Below are 17,263 nucleotides of genomic sequence, written 5' to 3'. Positions count from 1 at the left end.
GTTTATTCAGGCCAACCCAATAGAACATCCTTCCTTCTGGTACAAAATGCCTGGGAAACCTTATTAATAGTTAGAAGGTGGTTTGGTGAATATACAATCTAGATATGAGTTAAATGATCATAAGGGATATTTTCATCAAGCTGTGATAGCCTGAGAGTTAATCTTTTCTATTAACCAGGTAATTGAGTCAGCCCACCAGGATACAGTCTTCCTTATAGTCTGAAGAGGACACGCTAACAAATGCTTATTCTCCAGCAGTCCACCAGAGCCTTTTATGTGCTCTTGGCTTTTCTCATTTCAATATCTTTTCATAAGAGGTTACAATTTCTGAGTTTGCAAAACTTTTTACAGTGATTGTATTTTAGGTTGATGGCCTTCAGGTGACACTTCAACCTCATCAGTAACATGTCTCTAAACCACATTAGAGGATGGATTATTTCTGAGAAGGTTCTTTCAACGGCTAATCTCATGTACATCGTGTGTATTTTGGTTATCTTTCAGTCAAATAGAATATTTCTTGCCTAACACGGGTGTTCTTTATGTCCTAGATCTTGGAGTCCATCTTAGTTAGAGGCATATACCCTTTTCCCACAAAATATATAACCATATTAACAAAAGTATAACATAATTAACCACAAAAATATAACCTTATTAACATTCTCTTTTAGGGCCAGTACGGAAATTATCAGCAATAAGGGACAAGCTTCTTTGTTGGATTCATTTCAGTACTACGTCCATCTTTGGAACCCGGTGTACAGAAAGTTTTTGATTAATTGTAATATGTTGGTTACCCCTTAGCACAAAGCAGCGTCTGTATGTGAACAGTGTTCATTTCATGCCGGTAATGAAGCAGTGCACTATACTGGTAAAAAGACAATGCTTTAATGGTCTGATATATTTGGTGCTGTGTATAGTATTGTATGTTGCCACAATGCAACTTTTTTTTCTTTTCTCCTTCTTCTTCTTCCCATTCTTGATGTTTCTAAATAGCTTTAGGGGTCATTTTATCATCAGAGTTTTTTGTGCCCAGTTATGGGAAACATCTAGGATATCCTGCAATCCGTGTATTTATACAAAGAGACCTTAGGTCTAATTTCTCTATCCATCCTAAAGTAGGTTAGGAACTTCTGTTTACCTGAATGCAATGCAGTTTGTCCATGGTTTATGGTTGCCTCTGAAATATATGCCTCTTACCTATACTACTTTAGGGGCAGGGGCATTCTTTGTGGTATGTCAATTTCCATGCTACACAATGAAAAAAAAGAAATATTTCGTTTACTGGAGATGTTATGAACAATAGTTTCCAGCGCTTACTAATTATCCATGTCTCATTCTGGTTCAGTCTATCTGAGAAGATAGACATTTTTGTATTAAAAGGTAAAGAGGGATCATTTTTTCAAAATAATCTGACTCCACAGAGGTGTCTTAGTGAACAATATAAATTGAGGAGTAGTATGGTGTGAATGGAAAGAAAAGAGAATCATTTGGGGATTGGTCATTAGAAGTTAATATTGCTTTGCTCCGTGTTTATCTAATAAAACATTTCTGGTATTTGAACTTTTAATGTGCCAGATCTACATTTATAAATACTTTTAAATATTAATGCCAAATTTTCCTGTCAAGTGGTTAGTTGATTCTTTTGTATATTATTTCTTGTAGGGTAGTTCAGATCTCCAAGCAAATTTTGTAGTCATAACTAAGATGTATTTCTGGGCTAAGTTTATTTTGCCCCCACTTTTCCTACAGGAATTTGGACTTATATGAAATACAGATTAGGCAGAAAAATAAGCGAATAAATATTCCCCCTTTGGCAATTCATATTCTACTGTGAACATATCAAAAAGTGGAAATTTGTTGAATTGTAGCTAGCTTAGTTTCTAAGTGAAGAGATCCTGAAATCTGTGTAAACAATACAGAGTAACTCATTTTGAGCAGTTTTATTAAAGGAAAAACTTGAATAAATTTCTAATATCATATATGTTAGAGATGTGGTTGAACCTTACTTGGATAATAAAGCTTTTATTTAACAAGAAAGTAAAAAGAACTTGGGGAAAATACTTCAACTAAACAAATCTTTATAGTAGAACAAAATATAACCTGAAGGAAATGTCATCTTTTTTTATATGTGTTAATTCTGATGGAGATAATCTTTTTTATTATTGTTGTTACAGGTTTTATATTTTGAAAACTCAAGAGTAGAAAAATAGATGTAACACATCAAGGCATATACATTTGCTTTCTTCCCTTGAAATAACAGTGGATTGGGGTCACAGAATTTTAGAACTAGAAGGGACCTTAGAAGGGACACCTAATCTAGCTCCTTTATTTTACAGATGGAGAAACTGAGGGCCCAAAGAAGAGAAATGACTTGTCTTAGCTCACACATCTAGTTAGCGACAGACCAGGAAGTATAAATGAGGTCTTCTGACTCCCAGACCAGTGTTTTTCCTATTGTACTTCATTGCCTCTCCACCACCCAGCAAATACAATGTCAATTGATAAAATTGATTGACAGATAGAAATTCATTGCTTGGAACCATGTGATGACATAAGGAAAGGATTGCTTTTCTGCCATCCCAAATCTCATATCATCCTTGGTAGATTCAGGGGCACAAAATAGTAGAGTTCTTAGGAGCTCCCAACTCTCTTGGCCTCTTTTCATTATACTCACTAGATTTTCCAGTAGTAGTACCTCCAGTTCTCCATTGTGTTACCTATGCAGTGTCAGTTATACACAGTTATATACAACTCAACTTCACTAAAAGTTGAGGTAATTTGTAGGTATAGACTATTTATAACAAATAGATATCATCAGCTTTGAGGACTAAAGCACTCTACAAATCTTAGGGTATTGGTTTACTGAGTTTATTCCATCACTCCTGTGGGGCTAGCATGTTAGCAGGTCAGGTTTAAAAGCACTAACTTAGTCTTTTTTTTTTTGTCTTTTAGTATCATATGGCTTAGAGCTAGAAGGGACTCCAAATCTGGTGTTCTTCCTGCTATACTATGCTTCCAGTCATTACAGCCCATAGCTGCTTCACAATACTGGGAGATCCTTTTGGGTTTGTGACAAAAGCCAGTAACTTGGACTTTTTCAGCCATACTTGTCATCCATCTTAGCTGCCATTCCTATCCCTTCCATTTTACTTTTAAGGGCTTTCTACTACCTTACCCATTTCTTTCATGCTCGTTAAATCTCAGAAAGGTAATAGATCCCAGAGACTAGCCTCCAGCCAAAGCTGGGATCTTCTTTTCAACCTCCCTGTCAGATAGTTATCTAATACCTACCTGAACACCTTGTGGCTGGGAACTCATCACCTCAGATTTCAATCCATTTTTATCTTTAGTCAACTCTATTTTCTAGAAAGCTCTTCCTTTATAGGTTGCTTTTTGTTTGCTTTAACATTATCTGTATTAAATGTTACTTAAACTGTGCCAGTGCTGAGTTAACAGTTCTTAATAGCTAGAAATGATATGAACAATTGAATTTGAACCACAGTTCCCTGTGGTTTTGTCATTTCTTTCCCTTCATCACAATTCTAATACAACTAATTTGAAAATTCCCATTGAAAATATTTAAAGGCTTAGATAGCCAAGAAGATGCAATTTATTTTGCTTCTTGCCAGCATGGAAATATGCCTCTTATGTACATTTTTTAAGTGCTGAAACAATACTTTTGAGAGAAAAGGACATTTAAAAAAACATATTACCACTACTATACCAATCTGAAATGTCTTACATTAAGAATTTCTTGAATGTTGTGTATATATTTAAAAGAGCACTTTGGAAAATAGTTTATACATTTATTTCCTAATTTATACATGATTTTTGGTGTTAATATTTCTAACTGTTAATAACAAGTGTTTATTTAATGTGTTGTCCATTTTTACGTATTTTTGTGGGAAGGAAAAGTAATGCCAGCAATTCTGACTTTTTCATCAATTGTATCTCAACTTCTGTAATACTGAATGTTTAAAAAAGGCTTAGGCTAAAATGACTTGATGTGGAGTGTGTTGATGGTACTTTTTTTATAAACAATGAAAGACATGATTAAAGACCAGCGAAGAAGCAGTTGGGGACTTTGGGAAACAGATGCCCATACCCACCCCTTTTTGTCCGACATATCATAATGCATTTGAGAAATGGTGGTGACAGTTTTCAGAATTGTTGAAACAAATAAGACTGGTATGCAAAGATCATCATGCATCATAGTTTTGTGTTGATCTGTGTCTTTTGATGATATAACTTTAGAATATTACAAATAATATTAGGAACTCATTTCAAAAGCCATTGTTAAAGGTATCATGGTGGGAAAAGGCTTTCTAGAATTTCAAAGGAAGCCTTAATATGTTTATATGGATGGAGACTAAGTGAACCTCTGATTTTGTCAGATATTTTACAGAGACAAGTCTATAGCATCCATTCATTATTGTAAAAAGAGAAAAAGTGTTTTCATTTTCATTTGAAAATTTATAGTCATTACTACATTCCTGTTTATTGAACAAATCTGTTTAGTCTCTGTCAATTGTGAGTACAGTACATTTTTCAATAATCATCTTGATTGTTAGTTTTTTTTCCCGTCAGATTTGAGTTTGGTGTATAAATGGAGTTTATGCTTTTGATGTAACCTATTAATAAACTGGTTCTTCTAAAAATCATATTTAATACTGTATTATGTAGTTTCTATGTATTTTGCAAACAAATAGATTAGATGTAACTCTTAACCTGTTGTTCATATTCAGGCATTCATTAGCCCCCACGCCTCCTTTTTTACTTCTCTGTCTGCGCCAAACAGTATTTCAATATACTTAGCAATACTAAGGCTTGACATTGTAAAACTGCTTATCATTATATTCAAATCCCTAGAAAACAACTTAAGTATAGAAAATACTGGGAACATTTAACTACTGGTAATAATTGCTCTTCTGTACATGTTTACATGTTAAAACAATGCCTGATATTGCACTTCTAGTCTAGAATTGCTAAGATTTATTACACAAATATTTTAAATATTGATTTGGATAAAAGATACAGAAACTACAATTTCAATGGGACGGTGTTTTCATAAAGTCTACATTCTATTTGTTTTTAATTGGGATTATTTAATTTGTTGGTTTTTCAGGTATTCAATTTGATAAATATTAGGCATCCACTATGTGCTTAATACTGTACTAAGCACTGGTGATACAAATGAGAAAAAGAAAGACAGTACCTGCCCTTAGAGAGCTTATAGTCTAACAGGGGAAGACAACACACAAAAGACAAAAAGGGAGAAGGGAGAGAGTGAGAGGGCATAATGTTCCATGGAGTTCAATTCAAGCAGAGCTGCAGATGCTAAGTAGAGAGTTAGCTGAAAAGTCCAGATTACAGACTTTAAAGGAAAGCTTTAGGAGGAATTTAGTGCTCCATCCTCATAGAGCAGGGGAGGTTGCAGGAATTGGCAACGTAGTTGTGTGCCCAATTTGCTCTGCTCTTTCTCTCTTTTATCAATGAAAGCATTTATAAATATGGATTTTCCCCCTAATGGCTACTTTATCTAAATTCCCAAAATTTTGACATTTTTATCTCATTGTTTTCCTCTTAAATGAACATTTTTATTCTTTCTATAATTTGTTCTTCGACCTGCCCATACTTTAAGAAATAAGTTAGTCTACAATTAATTTTGAATCTTTTCTTCAGTGATCCTTTGTTGAATATATTTTTATTGCATTGTGATAAGTAAAGGATGTGCTTAATATTTCTGTTCTGCATTTGTGCCATTTTTATGCTTTAATACATAGTCAATTTTTTGAAGGTGCTATGAACAGATGAGAAATGTGTACTTTCTATTCCTATTCAATAATCTCCAGAGATACACTATATCTAAAATTTCTAAAATTCTATTCAAGTTCTTTACTTCTTTTTTGTTTTGTTTTATTTTTGTTTAAATTTATCTAGATCTGAGAGGGCAGATTTAGATTCCCTACTATTATATTTTCGCTGTCTATAACTAATAACTGTAAATGATTTAATTTTTCCGTTAAATATTTAGATACCATGTCATTTTAGTGTATATATGTTTAGTACTGATATCTATTATCTATGGTAGCTATCAGCTAGTTTTAGTATCCTTGTTTATTTCTTTTAATTACTGGTTTATTTGCTGTTACTTTGAGATCATGATTACTACCTACTTCACTTGAAGCATAATCAATTTTGCTGTGGCCCCTTATTTTAATTCTGTATGCATCTTTCTGTTATGAATGTGTTTCTTGTCAACAACATAATGTTAGATTCTGCTTTCTAATCCATTCTGCTAACCTTGTCCATTCTATGGGTGAATTCATCTCATTTACAGTTATAATTGTTAATTTTTAATCCTTTTCTCTTATACTTTTTCTTCTCTTTGTTTCCTGATTGCTCTTTATAAAGATGGAGCATCATGAAAGAAGAGTGAGCTCAGCACCAGTACTTTAGGTTTAGTATAATCTGCAGCTACTTCCCTGCCCCTCTTCAGTTTCCCTCACCAAGAGCCCAATAAGTTCATATCCTTTCTTCCCTTTATTTTAATCTTGTCTTCAAAATCTGCCCTCCTTACTTTGTTTTAAGACTAACTCCTTCTTTGTTCCTTATTCTGCACTTCCTCCTATCCATCCCTTTGCCTTCTTCCTTCTCATTCTGGTTCCTTGTTGAGTAAGATATTTGTGTACCCAAGTGTGTGTGTATTCTTCCTTCCTTTGACCAGTTCAGATGAAAGGTAGGTCCCACTGTTGCCTTCTTCCCCACCCATTTCTCCTTGTTTGTATGGACTTCCATTTATGCACCCCAATTATATGAGACAATTATCCCTATACATCCTGTTCCTCACCCTCAGCCATAGTGTATTTTTCTTACCTTCAATTTCCATTCTTTTAAGATCATCAAATATAACAGAACCATTCCCAGGACCCTTATCTAATTAGACTCTCTTTGTGGCTCCTGATAATGGTAGAATTCTAATGGAATACATTTGTACACGCACACACACACACACACACACACACACACATATATAAAATCTCCGCATGTTATAAACAGTTATCCTTGTTTATTTCCTTGTGGTTCTTTGTTCATATTTCCCTTCTTGTGTTTCTCTTTATTCATGTGTTTGTATTTCAAAGTTTCTCTTCCACTCTGGTCTTTTCTTTAGGAACACTTAAAAGTCTTCTCTTTGATTAAAGGCCCATTTTCCCTCCTGTAGGATTATACCCCTTTTACTAGGTAAATTATTTTGGTTGTAAGCCTACATATCTTTTGCCTTCTGTAATATTGCATTCCAGAATGCCTCCACTCTTTCATAGAGATGACTGCTGTATCATATGTGATCCTGACTGTGGTTCTTTGGTACTTAAATTCTGGTTGCTTGCCATATTTTTTCTTTGACTTGGGAGTTGTGGGTTTGGGCTATAATGTTCCTGGGAGTTTTGATTTTGAAGTTCTTTCAGGAGTTGACCAGTATATTATTTCCATTTCTACTTTGCCCTCTGGTTATAAGACATCTGGGGAGTTTTCATTTAAGATTTTTCGAAATGTGATGTCTAGATTCTTTTTTGGTCATGGCTTTCAGATAGTCCAATAATTCTTATATTATTTTTTCCTCAATCTGTCTTTTAGTTCAGTTGTTTTTGCTGTGAGATACTTTTCATTTTCTTGTATTTTTTCCAGTCTTTTGAGTTTGTCTTACTATTTCTTGTCACATGGAGTCATCTTTTATTTGCTCTCTTCTAATTTTCAGGGAGTTTGTTGCTTGAGCAAGATTTTGTAACCTCTTGTGCCAGGCTGTTAATTCCCTTTCTAATTCTTTTTCCCAAAGCTCTAATATCTTTTCCTATTTTTCCTTCTATGCTCTCATTTCATTTATAAAAACATTTTTAAACTTAAAAAAATTCTTGCTTCATCTCTTCCAGAAATCCAGTTTGAATTTGTGCCCAAGTTATATTTTTCTTTGAGGCTTTGTTTATGGATGTTTTGGTATCATTCTCTTCTTCTGGAGTTGGTTATTTATTTTCCTTGTCACCTTAACAGTTCTTTATGATGGATTTTTTTTTTGGTCATTCTTCCAACCTTCTTCCTGATTTGGGATTTTATGTTAGGCTCAGACTCTGAACACTTCTGGATCTGGGTTGAGATTTCGTTCTCTTGGATCCTTCTACTGCTTTCTTGGGGGTATTGAGTGTTGTATTCCTCCAGGATCTCAGGGACAGCTAAGGCTGGGGATCTATAAACTTTCAGTGTTTCAAAGTGTTCTGATCCAGGGCAAAGTCTAAGCTTAGCAATTTCCTTACCTGGGTTTAGGGTCTGCACAACATGCATGTAGGCTTGTCCCTGGTTGGAAGTTATAGATGACTGCTACTGGACTCAAACATAACAGCCAGCAGGAAAGATCTGTAGATTCATTGTGACTACACCAACCTCCACTTTGACCTGGAACACCTGGCCTGGTTGTTCTGCTACATGTTTCAGACTAGATTGGAGGCTGGAACTGAGACACTACTCAGGTCCTGGGGTCAGAGCCACACAAGCCGCTATTTACTTCTGAACTTGTTCCTCATTCAATACAGAGCCTAGCATCTGTACCCCTCCTCACCCTGGAACACCACCCTTACGTACATGTCCCCACCTCAATCTTCCCTGGATCTATGACCTAGAAATGGGTAGTGAATCACAGAGCTGCCAGCGGGTACCTGTTCCTACATCCTGCACAAGGTTGGGGTCCCCCTATATGGAGCTTGGATTTCTTTTTTCCCTGGTACACAACCTCAGTCTTCTTTCATTTCCTGTCCACTGGAATGCTCTTAATGGCACATGCAAGATCCTGTCTCCCTATGCTGATCTGGGCTAGAAATATGACTGTGATTTTTTTATTAGATTTTTTGACCAGGAATTGGTCTGATACATTTTCTAAATCTTTGTTGAAGGTGACCAGAAGGGCAAAAGCAAGCACAGAGTGAATGGGCAGCATTTGCCAGTAATGACTAACATGCTATAAGGGATGTGAAAGACTTTATCAAGGACATGTATAACCAGAAAAGGAAAAGGCTACTCACGTAGTCAGAGAAAGTTATAACAGATTGGGTCCCAAGTTGTGTATTTATATTCATAAAATATTTAAAAACCCAGAGGTAGCATAGTGACTAGAGAATTGGTCTCAAAGTCAGGAAAATCTGGGTTTGAGACCTACCTCTGACACATACAAGCTATAACAACTCTAGGATTGTGTTGGGAGAGTTGGGCTGTAATTCTCCCTGCTACCTTGCCATCTTGGCTCAACTTCATCCAGTTTTACTCACAGGAACCACAGAAACTACTTTAATTTTTTTTCTACAGTCTATATGTACTTTTATAAAAATTTGAGTACCAAATTTGTACTTCTATAAACATGAGTGCCAATAGGCGAATAAAGTTTTTTGGTATTTGTTGCCCTCATGCAACAAAATCCAGTGGGGAAATAAAACACAAATATTGTTGAGAATAATCCACAGGATTACATGATAAGTGTGTTAGGTAGAGAACAATGTGCTATATAAAGTCCAAGAGGGAAAGAGCCTTACAAAGGGATAGCAGACATCAAAAATGTCTTCATGTAGGAGGTGACACTTGAGTTGGGTTTTCAGGGATAGTCATGATGAAGCTTGGTGGTACAATGGCTAGAATGTTGGACTTGGAGTCAAGAAGACCTGATTTCAAATCTTGCCTGAGAAACTAGCTATGAGACTCTGGATAAGTCATTTAGCCTCTCTCAACTTCAGTTTCACCATTTTTAAAATGGGAATAATAATAGTACCTACTTTATGAAAAGAATTTTGCAAATATTAAAGTACTATATGTTAGTTATTGTTATACATATTTTATGAACATGACAAAGTAGGCATATAGGTCAATAGTAACTGATGATTTCTCCATCACTTGGGGGAGAGGGGAAGGATTGTGGTAATAATGTTATCTGTGATTTTTTCCTTTCTTTTGCTTTATGCACATATCAAGTATGTCTTTGATAAAAATATGAGAAGGCAATAGGCAGATTTTCACAGACAATTCTTTATAGCAGACCACACCATCATAGAGAATTAACTAAGAATTTTAGAGAATATAAGGTTCTGCTGTTTGTCATTTTTTTTAAAAAAAATTAAATTTGTTGAACAAATGCAATTTTAAGGGCCTATCTCTATTCACATAATAAGGACAAGGGAGAAGGAGTGAACCTAATCTCCCTGGCTTCCTTTAAATCCCATCTAAAATACCATGTTCTACAGGAAACCTTCCCTAACCTCTCAATTAAAATGTTCTCTCTCTTTCGATTATTTCCTATTTATCCTATATATAGCTTTCTCTGTATACATTTGTTTGCACATTGTCTCCCCCATTAGATTGTAAGCTCCTTGAGGGCAGAAACTATCATTTGCCTCTTTGTAGCCTCAGCACTTAGCACAGTGCCTGACACATAGTAGTCATTTAAATGTTTATTGAATAAATTTCATTGCTATAGGGAGCTCATAGAGGATAAAACTTCCTTTACCAATGTGTATTGGCACTTTCTTTGGAGAATACAGGCTTAGAAAATTGCTTAGACTACTGAGAGGTTAAGAGACTAGCCTAGGGTCTATGTGTCAGAGGTGAGAATTAAACTCAGATTCCTGGTTTGGTGGCCAGTTTTCTATCCATTGTACCATGCTGTCTTTTATCACATATATTAAGATTATACAAAATTCCTTAACAAATGTAATGCAGAGATAACTGTTGAGTACTGCTCAAGTTATGCAAGGCATAAACAGGAAGATGTATGCTCACTAAAGTTGTTCACCAGTATAATGGAAGATATCCTGCAAAAAGTCTAAACAGAAGAGGAATTCTCTATAGATGATTAAGTTCTCCAGATTCTACCTTATGCACAGGTATTGATTGCATCAAAAACCATATCAGTTCAAGGATCAAAAGATCTCTTCAAGCAAATTCATAATCAATAACCAATTGGCCTAATAATCCACATAGGAAAAACCAAGCGGATGAAGAATACAGTAAATACATATTGCTCAGGTTATAATATTCAGTCATATGGGAAGTCCGTTGAGTTAGTCTATAAATACACATATCTTTAATGGTTCTGCAAGACTGATGATGAGCTGGACCAAAATTACTTAGGAGAATGAAAGCAGGCTGGAATGGGAAATTACTCAGAACTTTTGAAGATGCCAAACAGCTCTCTACTGCTAAAGGCCAATTTTTTTTTTTAACACTAGAAGGACCACAATTTACAGCTACCTGACGGATTATGCTATGTCAAATGATGGTGCATTTTTTTAATCTATAAGAAACAGTAATTAGAGATGGTAGGATGAAAATGTTTACTTCAAAGAAAAATTATAATATTTTGCATCAGTTGATATGTCCGGTTCTTCTAAGTGTCAACATCCATATTCTCCTGATGAGAGAGGCAGTATGGAATAAGTGGAGAGAAAGCTGGCCTTTGAGTCAGAAAGACAGGTTCAAGCTCCACCTATTGTGTGACCCTGACCAAGTCACCCAGACTCTGTGTGTGCTTAGGCACTTCTCTAAAACTAAGTTATAAATTCGTGGCAGATCTGCATTGGTAGAGCAAATTTCCTCATCAGGAGTTCCCTACACTAATAGTACAAACCAAAAAAAATTCATCCCAATGATATTGTGTGGTTTGAAATCATGGAATGCCATAGTTTCAGAAGAATCAAAATCAACTTGAGCAATAGAAAGAACAAGGTTAATGTGCAGCATTCACCAATAATGACTAATATACAATAAGGGATATAAAAGACTTTATCATGGACGTGTGTAACCAAAAAAGAAAATGATGTGGTCATGTTGTCAGAGAAACTTATAACAGATTGGATTCTAAGTTTTGTATTTTTATTCACAAAAGATTAAAAGACCCAGAGGTACATAGCATGGAGACTAGATAACTGGCCTCAGAGGCAAGAAGTTCTGGGTTCAAGACCTGCCTCTGACACATCCTGGTTGTGTGACCCTAGGCCAGTCACTTACTCAATAGTCTAGGCAACTCTCTAAGACTCAAAGTTTCAGAGAAGATGATGACCCACACTGGTAAAGGGAGTTTCCTCATCTGAAGGTTCTCTATATCAATTAAATCATAGGTCTAGTCCCTATCCCTCTCCATTAAAAGACTCAGTGGAAGGCTACCATCCAAATGGGTGTATCCTCTATGGAAGATTTATAAGAGTACACAGGTAAGAATTGTACAGAATGAGAATAATAAAGTACTGCCTTTGTAGGAAGAAAGAGAAATAAAATGAAGAGCTCTCTCTCTTTGATATCTCCTCAAAATAGCAACAGAAATGACTACATTTGTATTTATATACATAACATATCTATAGTTATATCTTTATCTAGAGCAGGACTTCTAGAAGCTCTCAAAAGAAAATTGGTTTTCAAGAGGTGGAGCTAAGACAGCAGTAGCAGAAAGAAATACAGTGAACTGCCCACCCAAACTCTAAACAGATACAGAAAATGCATCAGACCAAATCCTAATGGGGGAAATCAAGGGGAAAAAAATCACAGTGAACAATTTTTCCAGTCCAGGTCAGAAGAGGCAGACTGACAAGTCTGTGGAGATTGTGGACAAAGTCCGGCCAGGAGCTGGATAGCAGAACACTCTAGTGCAAGAAGAAGCTCTGAACCAGGGTGAGAGGGTCTAATGTAGGATGCATGAACATGTGCCAAATGGCAGCTTTTTTCATTCATTATACAGTTCTAGTTCACAGATCCAGGGTGGACTGAGGAAGAGACCTCTGCTCAGTCATGGCATTTCAGGGTAGAGGGGTAGATACAGTTTCTAAGCTGTGTACCAAAAGAAGCAAGTTTAGAAGCAAGCAGTAACATGGCTTGGATCCTAGAAGTAAAGCAGGGTTTGATTCCAATTTCTATCCTTATCTGCAGCCTGCAGAAAAGTAACTAGGGCAGGAATCCCAAACCAGAGGGAAACTTGGGATTCTGACATTCAGAATCAGCAGACCTTCCCAGCTGACTGACAGTGTCTGAGTCCAGTAGTAATCTACTATTACTCAGACCCAAACCCCGGTCAGGAATTTGCAGAACTCACACCAGTTTTAGCAGGGGAGGGGGAGAAGTAATTAGATTTTGCCCTGGGTAGGATCACTTTGGGAGCACTGAAAGCTTGCAGGTCCCTAGGCTGAGTTGTCCTTGAGAACATGGAACATTATACTCAATACCCCAAGAAAACAACAATAGGACCAGCCTAGAACTTCTCTACAGAAGTGTATAGAGTCTAGCCCTAACAAAATTTGAAGTCAAGAAGTAGACTGGAAGAATGATCAAACAAAAAAGAATCCCATTATAAAAAGCTATTATGGTGATACAGATTATCAAGACAAAACCCAGAAAAGAATAACTCTACACATCTACAAGCAAAGCCTCAAAGAAAACCATAATTTGGGCACAAATTCGACCTGAATTCCTGGAGCAGATGAAGCAAGACGTTTCTTTTTAAAATTTAAAAATGTTTTCATAGATGAAACTAGAGGGGAGAAATGGAAAATAAATCAGAGACATGGGGGAAAAAAAGCATTAGAATTAACAGCCTGGCACAAGAGGTACAAAACCATGTCCAAGCAACAAACTTACTGATAATTAAATGGATCAAAATAAAGATAACGACTCCATGAGACAACCAAAACAATATTTTTTTTGTTAATTTTTTTTTTTTTTTGCTTTTTGGCAGGGCAATTGGGGTTAAGTGACTTGCCCAAGGTCACACAGCTAGTGTGTGGCAATTGGGGTTAAGTGACTTGCCCAAGGTCACACAGCTAGTGTGTGTCAAGTGTCTGAGGCCAGTTTTGAACTCAGGTCCTCCTGACTCCAGGGCCGGTGCTCTACTCACTGTGCCACCTAGCTGCCCACAACCAAAAAAATATTAAAAAAAACTCAAAAGACTGAAGAAAAAATACAAGAAAATGAACTGCATCTCAGCTAAAACAACTTTGCCTCTTTTATTTTTTCCCAACAATTATTTTATTTAATATTTTAGTTTTCAACATTGATTTCCACATGATTTTGAGTTACAAATTTTCTCCCCATTTCTACACTCCCTCCCACTCCAAGATGGCATATATTCTGATTGCCCCATTCCCCAGTCAATCCTCCCTTCTGTCACCCCACTCCCCCCCATCTCCTTTCCCCTTACTTTCTTGTGGGGCAAGATAGATTTCTATGCCCCATTCCCTAAAAAATATATCTTATTTCTCAGTTGCATGCAAAACAACTTTTTTTTTGAGCACCTGCTTTTAAAACTTTGAGTTCCAAATTCTCTCCCCTCTTTCCTTCTCACCCACCCTCCCTAAGAAGGCAAGCAATTCAAAATAGGCCACACATGTATCATTATGTAAAACACTTCCACAATACTCATGTTGTGAAAGACTAACTATATTTCCCTACATCCTATCCTGTCCCCCTTTATTCAGTTTTCTCCCTTGACACTGTCCCTTTTCAAAAGCGTTTGCTTTTGATTACCTCCTCCCCCTATCTGCTCTCCCTTCTACCACCCCCCTTTTATTATCCCCTTCCCCCCTAGTTTCCTGTAGGGTAAGCTACCAAACTGAGTGTGTATGTTATTCCCTCCTCAAGTCAAATCCGATGAGAGCAAAATTCACTCATTCCCCCTCACCTGCCCCCTCTTCCAACAAAGCTGCTTTTTCTTGCCATTTTTATGTGAGATAATTTACCCCATTCTATCTCTCCCTTTCTCCCTCTCTCAATATATTTCTCTCTCACCCCTTAATTTTATTTTATTTGTTAGATATTATCCCTTCATATTCAACTCACCCTGTGCCCTCTGTCTACATATATGTATATTCCCTTCAACTACCCTAATACTGACAAAGGTCTCATGAATTACACATATCATCTTTCCATGCAGGAATGTAAACAAAACAGTTCAATTTTAGTAAGTCCCTTATGATTTCTCTTTCTTGTTTACCTTTTCATGCTTCTCTTGATTCTTGTTTTTGAAAGTCAAATTTCCTATTCAGCTCGAGTCTCTTTATTAAGAAAGCTTGAAAGTCCTCTATTTTATTGAAAATCCATATTTTGCCCTGGAGCATTATACTCAGTTTTGCTGGGTGGGTGATTCTTGGCTTTAATCCTAGCTCCTTTGACCTCCAGAATATCATATTCCAAGCCCTTTGATCCCTTGTTGTAGAAGCTGCTAGATCTTGTATTATTCTTATTATGTTTCCACAATACTCAAATTGTTTCTTTCTGGCTGCTTGCAGTATTTTCTCCTTGACCTGGGAACTCTGAATTTGGTGACAATATTCCTAGTTTTCTTTTGGGGATCTTTTTCAGGAGGTGATCTGTGGATTCTTTCAATTTCTATTTTATCCTCTGGTTTTAGAATATCAGGGCAGTTTTCCTTGATAATTTCTTGAAAGATGATGTCTAGGCTCTTTTTTTGATCATGGCTTTCAGGTAGTCCAATAATTTTAAAATTATCTCTCCTGGATCTATTCTCCAGGTCAGTGGTTTTTCCAATGAGATATTTCACATTTTCTTCCATTTTTTCATTCCTTTGGTTCTGTTTTATAATATCTTGATTTCTCATAAAGTCACTAGCTTCCACTTGCTCCAATCTAATTTTTTTTTCTTTTTTTTTTGTGTGTTTAATATCAGATTTTTTTTTAAATGCAATTTATTTATTTAACATATTTGGTTTTCAGCATTGATTTTCACAACATTTTGAATTACAAATTTTCTCCCCATTTCTACCCTCCCCCCCACTCGAAGATGGCTTATATTCTGGTTGCCCTGTTCCCCAGTCAGCCCTCCCCTCTATCACCCCCCTCCCCGCTCATCCCCTTTTCCCTTCCTTTCTTGTAGGGCAAGATAAATTTCTACGCCCCATTGCCTGTGTATCTTATTTTTTAGTTGCATACAAAAACTTTTTTTGTTTTTGAACATCTGATTTTAAAACTTTGAGTTCCAAATTCTCTTCCCTCTTCCCTTCTCACCCACCCTCCCAAAGAAGTTGAGCAATTCAACCTAGGCCACACATGTATTATTATGTATAACCCTTCCACAATACTCATGTTGTGAAAGGCTAACTACATTTTGCTCCTTCCCAACCCATCCCGCTTTATTGAATTTTCTCCCTTGACCCTGTCCCCTTTCCAAAGTGTTTGTTTTGATTACCTCCACCCCCATCTGCCCTCCCCTCCATCATCCCCCCACCTTTTATTTTTTATTTTTTTATCTTCCTCCCTCTTCTTTCCTGTGGGGTAAGATACCCAACTGAGTATGTATGGTATTCTCCCTCAGGCCAAATCTGATGAGAGCAAGGTTCACTCATTCCCCCCTCACCTGCCCTCTCCCCTCCTCCCACAGAACTGCTTCCTCTTGCCACCTTTATGCGAGATAATCCACCCCATTCTATCTCTCCCTATCTCCCTCTCTCAGTATATTACTCTCTCATCCCTTAATTTCATTTTATTCCTTTTAGATATCTTCCCTTCATCTTCAACTCACCCTGTGTCTGCTCTCTCTCTTTTACATATATATATATATATACACACACATACATACACATACACATAGATATATACATACATACACATTCACTTATATATATACATTAACATATATATATATATATATGGATATTCCCTTCAACTACCCTAATACTGAGGTCTCATGAATCATACTCATCATCTTTCCATGTAGGAATGTAAACAAAACAGTTCAACTTTAGTAAGTCCCTTGCAATTTCCGTTTCTTGATTACCTTTTCATGCTTCTCTTGATTCTTGTGTTTGAAAGTCAAATTTTCTATTCAGTTCTGGTCTTTTCACTGAGAAAGCTTGAAAGTCCTCTATTTTATTGAAACTCCATATTTTTCCTTGGAACATGATACTCAGTATTGCTGGGTAGGTAATTCTAGGTTTTAATCCTAGCTCCATTGACCTCCGGAATATCGCATTCCAAGCCCTTCGATCTCTTAATGTAGAAGCTGCCAGATCTTGGGTTATTCTGATTGGGTTTCCACAATACTCAAATTGTTTCTTTCTGGCTGCTTGCAGTATTTTCTCCTTGATCTGGGAGCTCTGGAATTTGGCAACAATACTCCTAGGAGATTTCTTTTTGGGATCTATTTGAGGAGGCGATCGATGGATTCTTTCAATTTCTATTTTGCCCTGTGGCTCTAGAATATCAGGGCAGTTCTCCTTGATAATTTCCTGAAAGATGGT

The 17,263-nt window shown here is 36.4% G+C and overlaps 1 protein-coding gene across 1 annotated transcript in view; it reads left to right on the top strand.

The window, feature by feature from the left end:
* SS18L1 (SS18L1 subunit of BAF chromatin remodeling complex) overlaps positions 1 to 4,659 on the top strand; it is a 52,107-nt gene extending 47,448 nt beyond the window's left edge. Inside the window, exon 11 of the mRNA XM_036752655.1 lies at positions 669 to 4,659. Within this exon, the coding sequence (XP_036608550.1) occupies positions 669 to 695 (27 nt within the window). The 3' untranslated portion in view covers positions 696 to 4,659. The remainder of the gene's footprint in view (positions 1 to 668) is intronic.
* Positions 4,660 to 17,263: the final 12,604 nt, after the last annotated feature.

The sequence above is a fragment of the Trichosurus vulpecula genome, chromosome 3 (genome assembly GCF_011100635.1).
Source record: "Trichosurus vulpecula isolate mTriVul1 chromosome 3, mTriVul1.pri, whole genome shotgun sequence".
In the NCBI taxonomy this organism is placed as follows: domain Eukaryota; kingdom Metazoa; phylum Chordata; class Mammalia; order Diprotodontia; family Phalangeridae; genus Trichosurus; species Trichosurus vulpecula.
This window is presented reverse-complemented; position numbering and strand designations above follow the sequence as displayed.